Raw genomic sequence first — 13,044 nt, 5'->3', positions numbered from 1 at the left:
CTAAATGTGAGACCTAAAGTCATAAAACTCCTAAAAGAAAATTTTAGGCAGTAATCTGTTGAACATCAAATATCACAATGTTCTTCTCAGGCAAGTGAAACAGAAGCAAAAATAAACAATTAGGACTATATGGAACTAAAAAGCTTTTGCACGATGAAGGAAACCATCAATAAGACAGAAAGGCAACAAACAGAGGGAGAAAATATTTGCAAAAGATATATCCAATAAGGGGTTAGTATTCAAAATATATAAGGAACTCCCATAACTCAACACCAGAAAATCAATCTGATTAACAGATGGGCAGATGACCTAAATATCTTCCAAAGAAGATACACAGACAGCCAACAGACACATGAAAAGATGCTCAACATGACTAATCATTAGGGAAATGCAAACCAAAAACCACAGTAAGCTATCACCTCACACTAGTCAGACTGGCTAACATCAAAAAGACAAGAAATAAGTGTTGGTGAGGATGTGGAGAAAAGGAAGTCCTCATGCATTCTGGTGGGAATGTAAATTGGTGCAACCCCTAGGGAAAACAGTATGGAGGTTCCTCAAAAAATTAAAAATTAAGCTACCATACGATCCAGTAATTCTACTTCTGGATATTTACACAAAGAAAACAAAAACCCTAATTCAGAAAGATATATACACCCCATGTTTATTGCAGCTCTCTTTACAACAGTGAAAACATGGAAGCAACCTAAGTGTCCATCTATAGATAAATGGATAAAGGTGGGGCACATATACACAAATGGAATGTTACTCAGCTGTAAAGAGGAATGAAATCTTGCCATTTGTGGCCACATGGATGGACCTAGAGCATATTCTGCTAAATAAAATAAGCCAAAGAAAAGCAAACACCACAAGATTTCATTTCTATGCAGAATCTAAAAAATGAAACAAACAAAAAAAGACAGAAACAGATTCATAGAGTACTGGTGGTTGCCAAACAGGAGACGAATGGAAGAAGGATGGGCAAATTAGGTGAAGGGGATTAAGAGGTACGTACTTCTGGTTATAAAATAAATCATGGAGATGAAAAGTTTGACATAGACAATTTAGTCAATAATACTGTAATACATTTATCATGAATATTCATAATGTATATGATCACTGAATCTTTATGTTGTATACCTGAAATTAATTTAATATTCTATGTCAACTTTATTTCAATTAAAATTTTAAAATGTAAGACTATTTTATGAATTTTTTAAAAACCCAGTTTATAAGTGCTTCAAATCATCTTTGGAAGAAGTATTTTTAAATCCTTTTTATTTTTTAATTTTAGAGACAGAGCACACAAGTAGGGGAGGGGGACAGAGGGAGAGAGAGAGAGTCTTTAAGCAGGCTCCACACTCAGTGCAGAGCCCAACACAGGGCTCTAATCCCACAACCCTGGGATCATGACCTGAAATCTAGAGTTGGATGCTCAAGTAACTGAGCCACACAGGCACCCCAGAAATACTTTTAAATTCTATCTCATAATATTAGGAACACTTATTGAGTATTTTTTTAATTGTTTTATTTTATTTTTTTAAAGATTTTATTTTTAAGTAATCTCTACACCCAACGTGGGACTCAAACTTACAACCCCAAGATCAAGAGTCTCATGCTCCATTGACTGAGCCAGTCGGCACCCCTTTTTAATTGTTTTAGATGCCACACTCCCTTCTCTGTTATACAATCACCCAAAACTTAAAAATAGTTACAAAAACCCAGATTTTGTTTCAGTTTCATAACTGACATTTAATCAGCATCTTCTAAAGTAAATGAAAAATGCATGGCAAATGATTACTGAAAACTAAAGTCAATCTGTCTTCATTACAGGAAAAATAGTAACTAATGAATTACCTATACTTATTTCCAAACCAGAGTAAATTAAAGTCACAAGTTTTTTAACAGCAAAAATACATATTCATCTCTCAAAAAGGCTTCAATATCATAAGTCATACATTCCACTGTAAGGACCAATATATAGCATATTTAGGGTAGTAACAGGAAAACAATACCACAAAAGAAAAATGTGCAAATGGATGCAAAATAGAGAAGGATATAATATACACTGGTTGAAAAAAAATGTACACAAAGGCACTTAAGAAATGGGTCTAATTTAATGGGGGCACTTTCCACAAAGAATTTGAGACTTCCATCTCTGCTGAGATACTGAAAGCTGGGAAGACTCTCAATAAGACAGTAAGACAAAGCTGGATGAACTACAAAATAACTTTTCCTGAACTTGCCAAAAAATAGGTTACAAGGTAACAAAGTAATATGAAATATAAACAAAGTCACTTCCAAGAAAAGAGGCAGCACTGAACACTAAACTAGCTGTGACACAGCATGGGATGGCAGGTACTTTACGAGCAATTAAGGAAAACCTGGTTAAAGTTTTTAATAAATTGATGAAGTCCCAGAATGGGTTAGTGGCGAGCACAGAACCTCAGGAACCACAGGCACAATGGGCGCTCACATCCACTTTCAGTCTCAATTAAATATGGTAGAAAAATGTTGAAACATATACAAAGAATGTCTTCACTGGCTCATCAAACACAGCCGAGGAAAGAATCAACAAACCTAAAGTCAATAAAAGTTACCCAAACTAAAAAACAGAATAAAATAAGACAAAGTACTCAGGAACTACGAGACATAACAAATGGTCTAACAGATGTATAATTGGTATTCCAGCAGGAAGTGAGAAGGAAAACAAAGTATTTAAGGACAGAATGGCTGAAATTTTTCCAAAAAGAATGAAAAGTATCAAACCACAGATCTAAGAAGCTTAGAGAACCCAAAGCTATGGAGACACCAAAAACAAACAAAATAACAGAATGTAACACTACACCGCACACCTAAACACATTATATTTAAATTTTTTTTTGTTTATTTATTCTTGAGAGATAGAGAGAGACAGAACATGAGCAGGGGAGAGGGAGAGGGAGGGGGAGACACAGAATTCGAAGCAGGCTCCAGGCTCTGAGCTGTCAGCACAGAGCCTGACGCAGGGCTCAAACCCATGAACCATGGGATCATGACCTGAGCCGAAGCTGGACACGTGACCAACTGAGCCACCCAGGTGCCCCTAAACACATTATATTTAAAATGCTGAAAATCAGAGATAAATATCTTAAAACCAGCTATGGAGAAAAAATACACATTAATCATAATCACAAAGGACCAAAAATAACAATTACATCAGACTTCTCAAAAGAAACTATGCAAATCAGAAGACAATGGGGCATCTTTAAATGCTGAAAGAAAAAATTATCTCAATCCCAAATTCTATGAGCGAAAAGTAGCACTTAAAAGTGGAGAAAAATTTCAGATTCAGCTCTGACTGAATATATAAAGAGCTCAGAAGTCATCTTGTCCTGTAACAACAACAACAAAAAAAAAGTGAAAAGAAAAGAAAATTAAAGGAAAGAAAAGAAAAGAGAAGAAAAAAAATTTACAGGGCAAACTATTAACCAAACTACAGGGCAAATGTGGAAAAAGAAAGGTGAATACAGAAAATCACAGCTGAGACATGCTTACCTGGAACACTGGAAGGAACATTTAAATGGTAATTTTGACTAGTTGCTGCAGGATGGGTATAAAGTATCATGAGAATGAAACTCCTAGGGGACATCACTATTGCATGGGTTTTACCTCCAGAAGCTTTTCATTTTGAAAAGGCAAGAAAGATCCCCCCTTGTGTTTCTGACAGAGGAAGGAGGAAAGTAACCACTCTGAAATATGCACAGACTGTCTTCCATAACAAAGGCCTATTCTTCGATAAAATAAACCTTCCTAGAGCCTTGTTCCACTTTGGGAAAGGGCATGTACCAGACTGATCTTTTTTAAATCTTCTTTTGTCACCAGAAGTGGGCAAAAAATTAAGAAATACTTGCAAATGTCATAGTCCAGGGACACAGGCCACAAAAACACTTAATAAGATTATAGAATGCTCCAGTCCCCCACATTTTACCATCACACCAATAGGGCTCCAGTAGAACTAGAGCTAAAAGAGATGCAAGGTAAGTTTTACCTATGTATCTAAGGAGGAGTTTTTTTGGATGTCCAAAATAACAAGGAGATAAAAACAGGCACACTAGAATAACTTTAAGCCTATGGCACCTATAGCTCCAGAAAAATATTAACAAAGCCAAACTCCTAGCCTAATTAACATAAAACCTCATACTGAAGACCAATTCACCCTAGTTCTTAATACCTCATGTATCATGTCCAGTTTTCAACATAAAATTACAAGGCATTCTAAACGGCAAGAAAAAGCAGTCTGAAGAGATCAAGCAAGAATCAGAACCAGGACTAGATATGACATAAAGATTGACATGTTTGTTGGGGCGCCTGGGTGGCTCATTCGGTTAAGCGTCCGACTTCGGCTCAGATCATGATCTCACAGTTCCTGAGTTCGAGCCCCGCATTGGGCTCTGTGCTGACAGCTCAGAGCCTGGAGCCTACTTCACATTCTGTGTCTCCCTCTCTCTCTGCCCCTTCCCTGCACATGCTCTGTCTCTCTCTGTCTCAAAAATAAATAAACATTAAAAAAAAAAATTAAAAAAAAATATTGACATGTTTTGGCTCTTGTAAAAAAAAAAAAAGTAGACATTATCCAAGAAGAGACGAATAATGTAAGCAAGTACAGGGAATGGAAACACTAAGAATCAAAAGGAAATGCTAGAAATATAAAACATAATATTCTAACAGAATGAAAAATACCTTTGATAGGTCTATCAGTAGACAGGACATGGCCAAGGAATGAATCAATGAATTTGAGCCACTGAATAGAAACTTCCCAAATTGAAATTTAAAAAGAAAAAGATGAAAACAAAAAGAAAAAAAATGACTAAGAACTATGGGATGGTTTCAAAAGATGTTAACATACACATAACTGGAATACCTGAAAGAGATAAAAGAGGAAACCGAACAGAAAAAATACTGGAAATAATTATTATTGAGAACTTTCCAAAATTAATGACAGACACCAAACCAAAGATCCAGGAAGTAAAGGGAACAAAAAGTAGAATAACAATCCAAAAAATGACAACTAGTGATATCATATTCAAACTGTAGACACCAAAGCAAAGAGAAAATCTTGGAAGAAGATAGAGCAAAAAAGCACTTTACCTACAGGGGAACAAGGGTATGAACTACAAATGACTTCTTGTTAGAAACTATGCAAGCACTAACAGAGTGGACATATTTAAAGTGTTGGGGAAAAAAATCACCAACCTAGAATTCTATGTCCAACAAAATTATCTATCAAAAGAGGAGAAATAAAGACTCTCAAACAAAATTGAGGGAATTCATCACAGCAGATCTGGCCTACCAGAAATGTTTAAACAAAGTTCCTCAGGGAGAATAAAAATTATATAGTTAGAAACTTGCATCTATATAAAGAGTATCAGAGAAAAAAATAAGTGAAGCCAAAATTTTTACTTTTCTTATTCTTAAATGATTTAAAAGATAACTGTTCAATAATAGCAAATGTGGGGGCGCCTGGGTGGCTCAGTTGGTTAAGTGTCTGACTCCAGCTCAGGTCATGATCTCGCGGTTTGTGAGTTCAGGCCCCACATCAGGCTCTGTGCTGACAGCTCAGAGCCTGGAGCCTGCTTCAGATTCTGTGTCTCCCTCTCTCTCTGCCCCTCCTCTGCTCATGCTCTATTTCTCTGTCAAAAATAAGTAAACATTTAAAAATTAAAAACAATAATAGCAAATGTGTATTGGATGAAGATAGCATATGGATAAGTGAAATGAGTGAGAACAATGTCATATTGGACAGGAGAGAGGAACTGGGAATACAGTTAGAAAGTTACCTGCATTACATATGAAACAGTATGTTATTAGAAGTTAAGTTAGTTTGGGGCGCCTAGGTGGCTCAGTGAGTTAAGCATCCCACTTCAGCTCAGGTCATGATCTCACAGTTTGTGAGTTCGAGGCCCATATCAGGCTCTGTGCTGACAGCTCAGAGCCTGGAGCCTACTTCAGATTCTGTGTTTCCCTCTCTCTCTCTGCCTGTGCCCTGTTCACACTCTGTATGTCTCTCTCTCAAAAATAAATAAACATTAAAAAAAAAAAAGTTAAGCTAGTTAATCACAAATGTATATTTCAAATCTGGGATAACCACTAAAATGTTTTTAAAAATTTGTAATTGATATGCAAAAATATGAGGTAAAATGAATCATATAAAATCCTCAATTAAAATCACACAAGACAAAAAAAAATTTTTTTAAGATGGGAAAAAAAATAACAAAGAAGTATGACAGACACCAGTTACAACACTGTAGACATTAATGCAGCTATATCAATCATCATTTTAAATGTGAATGGTCAAGGGGCACCAAGGGTCTAGGTGGCTCAGTCAGTTAAAAACACCTGATTCTTGATCTCAGCTCAGGTCTTGATCTCAGGGTTGTGAGTTCAAGCCCTGCACTGGGCTTCACTTAAAAAAAAAAAAAAAATGTGAATGGTCTAAATAAACCAACTAAAAGACAGCATGTGGTGGTGGGGTGGGGAGAGATAAAAAGCAAGACTCAACTGGGGCACCTGGGTGGCTCAATTGGTTAAGCAGCCGACTTTGGCTCAGGTCATGGTCTCACAGTTCCTGAGTTCAAGCCTCGCATCAGGCTCTGTACTGACAGCTCAGAGCCTGGAACCTGCTTTAGATTATGTATCTCCCTCTCTCCCTGCCTCTCCCCTTCTCACATTCTCTTTCTCTAAAATAAATAAATATTAAAAAAAAAAAAAAGGAAGACTCAACTGTATGTTGCCTACCAAAAACCCACTTAAATATAAAGACTAAGAGTAAAGGTAAAGGCATACAGAGATATATCATGCAAACATGATTTCTTCTTTCAAAAGAAAGCACTACTCCTACCTCCAGCATATAACACAAATCAAAGACTTAGCTATAGGTTATAAATCTGTTAAAACTCTTGAAAGTATCAGATTTGGCAATGGATAATTAGAAATGTCCTAAAAGAATGAACAAATAGAGAAAAATACATAAACTGAACCTCATCAAAATTAAAAACAACTGTGCATCAAAGGATATTATCAAGAAAGTAAAAAAAAAAAAAAATAACCTATAAAATGAGAGAAAATATTTGCAAATCCTGTACCTGATAAGGGCTTACTATAAGTATATAATGAACTCATACAACTCAACAACAAAAAGTCAGCCCAATTAAAAATGTGCAAAGGACATAAACAGGCATTTCTCCAAAGGAGATATACAAATGGCCAACAAGCACATGAAAAGATACTCAACTTCATTGGTCATTAAGGCAATACAAATAAAAACAATGAGATACCACTTTGCACCCAGCAGATTGGCTATCAAAAAAATTTTTTTAATTGTTGGGAAGGATGCAGAGAAACAGTACACTTGTACATTGCTGATGGGAATGTAAAATGGTGAAGCCACCGTGAAAACAAAAACAAAAAAAACAGTTTTGGAGTTTCTCAAAAAGGTAAATAAAGAATTACCATATGACCCAACAATTCTACTCCTAGGTATATAGCCCCCTCCCAAAACAAACCCCTGAAAATAGGTACTCAAACATTTAAGGAAGAAATGAAAACAATTTTCAAGAATAAAATCTTCAAGAAAACATACGAGGGAACACTTCTTAACTCATTCTATGACAGCATTAATCTAATACCAAACCCAGATAAAGACATTACTAGGAAGGAAAACTACAGAGCAGTAGCTCTCATGAACACACATGCAAAAGCCCTGTATAAAATGTTAGCAAATTGAATGCAAAAATATATGAAAAGAATTATAAACCATGACCAACTGGAATTTATTCCAGATATGGAAGGCTGGTTCAAGATTCAACAATCGATTACTGTAACTCACCACATCAGTAAGCTAAATAAGAAAAATCATGTGAATCAACACAGAAAACACATTTGACAAGATCCAATACCTACTCACCATAAAAACTCTCAGCAAACCTGAATAAAGAAAGGGAAACTCTTAACATTTTTTTAAAAATCTGCAACCTCCCCCCCCCACTATACCTAAAATCATAATTAATGGTAAGAATTTAGAAGCTTTCATGCGAAGATTGGGAACACAGCAAGGATATCTCTCTCTACTCCTACTCAATACTGTAATGAAGTCCTAGCTAATACGACATGAAAAAAGGTATACAGAACGGGAAGAAAGCAATTAAACTGTGTGTGTGTGTGTGTGTGTGTGTGTGTGCGCACACACACACAGAGGACATGATTTTTTTCTATGTTAAAAACAAAAAAATCCCAAAGAATCAATTAAAAAAATCTCCTGGTACTAACAAGCAAGTATAGCAAAGTTGTAAGACAGAATGTTAACATACAAAAGTTAACTGCTTTCTCATATACCAGTAATAACTGGAATCTGAAATTTGAAAAAAAAACTTTTACAGTAGCACCAAAAAAAACAAAAAACAAAAAAAAAACCCAAGTATAAATCAAATAATATGTATTAGATCTACTGGAAAACTACAAACCACTGATGAAAGAAATCAAAGAAGATATAAATAAATGGAGAGATAGTCCAAGTTCATGGATTGGAAGACAACATTAAAAGACATCAATTCTTTACCCAAGGGATACAGCAGTACTGATGCATAGGGGCACTTGTACCCCAATGTTTATAGCAGCACTCTCAACAATAGCCAAATTGTGGGAAGAGCCTAAATGTCCATCAACTGATGAATGGATAAAGAAATTGTGGTTTATATACACAATGGAGTACTACGTGGCAATGAGAAAGAATGAAATATGGACCTTTGTAGCAACGTGGATGAACTGGAGAGTGTGATGCTAAGTGAAATAAGCCATACAGAGAAAGACAGATACCATATGTGTTCACTCTTATGTGGATCCTGAGAAACTTAACAGAAACCCATGGGGGAGGGGAAGGAAAAAAAAAAAAAGAGGTTATAGTGGGAGAGAGCCAAAGCATAAGAGACTCTTAAAAACTGAGAACAAACTGAGGGTTGATGGGGGGTGGGAGGGAGAGGAGGGTAGGTGATGGGCATTGAAGAGGGCATCTTTTGGGATGAGCACTGGGTGTTGTATGGAAACCAATCTGACAATAAATTTCATATATTAAAAAAAAAAGTTAAAAAACAAAATAAAATAAAATATAGTTTAAAACTGAAAAAAAAACCAACAAAAAAAGACATCTACTCTTCTTAACTTCTTCTGTAGATTCAATGCAACCCCAATCAAAATCACCAAAATCTATAATTGTAGATATCAACAAATTGAATCTAAAATGTGTACGTAGGAGCACCTGGGTAGCTCAGTCAGCTGAGCATCCGACTCTTGATTTTGGCTCGCCTCATGATCTCACAGTTCATGAGTTCAAGCCCCACATCTGACAGTACAGAGCGTGCTTGGGATTCTTTCTCCCCCTCTCTCTCTCTGCCTCTCCCGTGACTGCTCTTTCTCTCTCTCTCTCAAAATAAATAAGCTTAAAATTTTTAATTAATTAATTAATTAATTAATTAAAATGTATATGTGAAGGCAAATGCCCCAGAATAGCCAACATAACAGTGAAGAAAAACAGGGCTGGGAGATTCCCCACTATCCAATTTCAAGACAATATAAAGCTACAGTACTCAAGACAGAGTAGTATCAACCAAAGAATAGACACATAAATCAATGGAAGCGAAAACAGAGCCTAGAATTTGGCCCACACAAGTATACTCAACTTTATATATGAAAATAGATATTTTTCCTATAATTAATTGAAGCAAACTAGTTTTCAAAAGGCCTCACTTCAAATCTTCAGGATAATGCTGACTAAGCTCAATATCCATTTGTTAACATCTTAAAATGACAAATTATACCTTATGTTTATACTTGTTAAAGTATTTCTATAATTAGAAGCACTGAGACATGAATTGGAGCAATTTAATAACTATGTAGAAGGTGGCAACTGATAGAATTGATAGAACACTTTCTCATGACTACCAGAAAGTATTTCTTTCCCCAAATGTTAGCAATAGTCAAGAAAATAGTTAAAGAACATGTTTTCTGAACTTGTTCTTCAAGTCTCAGCTTTAAGGTTACTTTGAGGAGGTCTTGCTTGACTCCAAGGACAGGTTAAACCCCTTGCAGCGTAATTACACACAATGCTATACCTCCTTCCTTTTGTAAACCACACTGTACTTATAATTACTTATAGACTGTCCACTCCAGAAGGTTAAAGATCTTTTATTTATTCACTTAGCCCATATACAACATCTGGCACAAAACAGATGCTCAATAACTTATGTTGAATTCAACTGCACAGAATATGTGCTCCTTGGAGAAATGGCTGATTCCAGGACTCAGGTTGGGATACACTAATCACACTGCTATAGACAGTTTGTATGTCTAAATGTTTGTGCCACCCCGCCAAATTTATATTTTAAACATAATCCCCAATGGGACAGTATTTGAATGTGGTGCCTTGGTCATGAGTGCAGAGCCGTCATGAATGAGTTGAGTGACCTTACAAAAGAGACCCAGAAAGCTTGATTCCCCCTTCTGCCATGTGAGGACACAGTGAAAAGATAGCCATCTATACCTAGGAATAAGGTCCTCACCAGACACTGAATCTGTGGGTGCGCTGATCTTAGACTTCCCAGCCTCCAAAACTGTGAGAAATAAATTTCTGTTATGTATAAGATACCTAGTCTATAGTATTTTGTTACAGCAGCCTGAGCAGACTAAAACAGGGATATAGTGAAAACTAAGCTCCCTTCCCACTTTTGACCCTCAGCTACTTAGCACCTTTCCCTAATTATAAAATTATTTATTCCCTAAATAAGTTATATCTCTGTAAACTGGGGTTTTGTGTATCCTTCAAGATTTAAAACATACATATAAGTAGAAATTTACCAAAAGGAACAAATATAACTTAACTTAGGTCAAATTTTGCATACTCTGATCACTGTCAGATGGATATACAAGAGACAAGTAGGCTGTTCTCTCAATGTGGAGCTGTTCTCTCACCATCTCTACTTTTGTTCATCAAGCAAATATTTGATAAGCACCTTACTCTTGCTAAGGGAGTTCAACACTATGCTGATCCAGTGAATGATAAAGAAAAACATGATCCTTGCTCTCAAGAAGCTTACATTTTTGTTGAGGGGACAAGGTTCGTGAGAGTTCAAGCTCCGAGACGGGTTCTCTGCTGACAGTTCAGAACCTGGAGTCTGCTTCAGATTCCGTGTCTCCCTCTGTCTCTGCCTCTCCCCCACTCACACTGTGTCCCTCTCTCTCTCAAAAATAAACTTAAAAAAAATTTTTTTTAAACTTGCCCACAAAAGCTGAACAGGTGAGATCATTTATTAAAGGATTTCAGGGTTTGTTTGTTTCCATTATGGATAAATCTGTACTGGATACTGTAAAGCAATGCTTCTCAAACCTTAATATTCACACAAATCCCTGATTAACCTGTTAGAATTCAAATTAGGATTAAATAGGTCTTGGGTAGGGCTCCCGATTTCTAAAAACCTCCCAAGTGATGCTGACACTGGTCTGCACTTAAGTGTCAAGGTTGTAGAATATATAAGGAATTAACCCAGGGGTGTCTGGGTGGCTTAGTCGGGTAAGTGACCAACTCTCGATGTCGGTTCAGGTCATGATCTCATGGTTCATGGGATGGAGCCCAAGTCCAGCTCTGTGCTGACAGCACTGAGCCTGCTTGGGATTCTCTCTCTCCCTTTCTCTCTGCCTCTTCCCTACTTGAGCTTACTCTCTCTCTCTCAAAATAAATAAACTTAAAAAAAAAACCCATATATTTAAAAAAAAAAAGAATTAACCCTAACTAGCACTACTAGCCAAAACTTTACAGCCTTTCATTTTCCACGACTCTGAAGTGAAACTATTATCATTCCCAGTTAATAGACAAGACTAAGTAAGGCACAGAGAAATGAACTTTCCCTAGATCACAATGCTTGGTCTGTGGAAAACCAGGGTTCAAATTTAGGAAGACGGACTCTGCAGGACCCTCTTAACCGCTACACATTATCCCGACATTATCTCCGTTAACAGGTAGACCCAGAATTCTAAGCCAGGTCCAGAGTTCTCCTCGGTACCATTCGCACGAGTTGGGTGCCTACTACAATTCATATATGTCTGCAGTCAACATAACGCTGTAGGGCAGGGAAGGAGGAAACAGAGCTCCCACTCAACGCAGCGGGACAGGTGGAAGGGGCGGCAGGTCCCTCCTCTTCCCGCAGCTGTGGCTGGGCTCCGCGAGGACCACTCTGCGGGTAACGGCAGGGCGGCCGATGGCCGGAGGCGGGCATTAGGGGCGGGGCGTCGGCAGGGAAAGGTTCCGGGCTGGATGTACCAACGCGGGCAGGGGAAGGGGTTTCCAGGGGCCAGGACCGCCTTGCTACCTCCGAGCCCTGTGCCGAGGCTGAGAAATTCTTTATCTAGTCCCAGGCTGCCTTGTGGAGTGCTGAGGTAGCAGGGCTCTTTTTAGCCACGGCCGCCTCCTTAGAGACTCTTCCTCTGGCACCTCGGTCGAGTGGAAGGCCCCGGAAATGGGGGCCGAGTGGCACCTGGCCAGAGCTGCGAGGGAGAGGGGCCAGCCGCTTACCAACTCCACTACGCCCCACGCAAATCCCCCGACTCTTCTGCCGCCGCCGTAGCCCTTACCAGCTCTTTGGGCGGCTTCTCCTGGGTTTTCCCAAACAGCCCCATGGCGAATTGAACTCGTCTTGCCCCTTCTGGCTTTCCGTTCCCCGCGCCCAGGCAGGTCACGGATAGCCGCCTGGGCGGGGCGGGCGTGAGGAAAGGAGCCCAGACTCCCAGAGAAGGCAGCGGCCGCGAGAAAGGTGATGCGCATGCGTCCGGCTCATGCGCAGAATTGGGCCAGGCGCAGTTTCGTCAGAGAGATTGTTGCAATTGCGCTCCTTCTGGGCGGGGATTTGTAGTTGGTAGTGACGAATTAGGCGTGTTTTTGTGGGGTGTGGAAGTGATTTCTTTGGAAGATACGAACTTACTAACTACATGTGGTGATTACAGCTGCTTCTGATACTTCTC

At 38.2% G+C, this 13,044-nt stretch overlaps 1 protein-coding gene across 1 annotated transcript in view; it reads right to left on the bottom strand.

Moving 5' to 3' along the window:
- Positions 1–12,843, bottom strand: part of CHMP3 (charged multivesicular body protein 3) — a 52,520-nt gene extending 39,677 nt beyond the window's left edge. Inside the window, exon 1 of the mRNA XM_060655883.3 lies at positions 12,658–12,843. Coding sequence (XP_060511866.1) covers positions 12,658–12,702 — 45 coding nt within the window. The 5' untranslated portion in view covers positions 12,703–12,843. The remainder of the gene's footprint in view (positions 1–12,657) is intronic.
- Between the last annotated feature and the right edge of the window lie 201 nt (positions 12,844–13,044).

This window comes from Panthera onca, chromosome A3, assembly GCF_046562875.1.
Source record: "Panthera onca isolate mPanOnc1 chromosome A3, mPanOnc1 haplotype 2, whole genome shotgun sequence".
Classification (NCBI taxonomy): domain Eukaryota; kingdom Metazoa; phylum Chordata; class Mammalia; order Carnivora; family Felidae; genus Panthera; species Panthera onca.
Note: the sequence above shows the minus strand (reverse complement) of the source record. Positions and strands in the feature narration are given on the sequence as shown.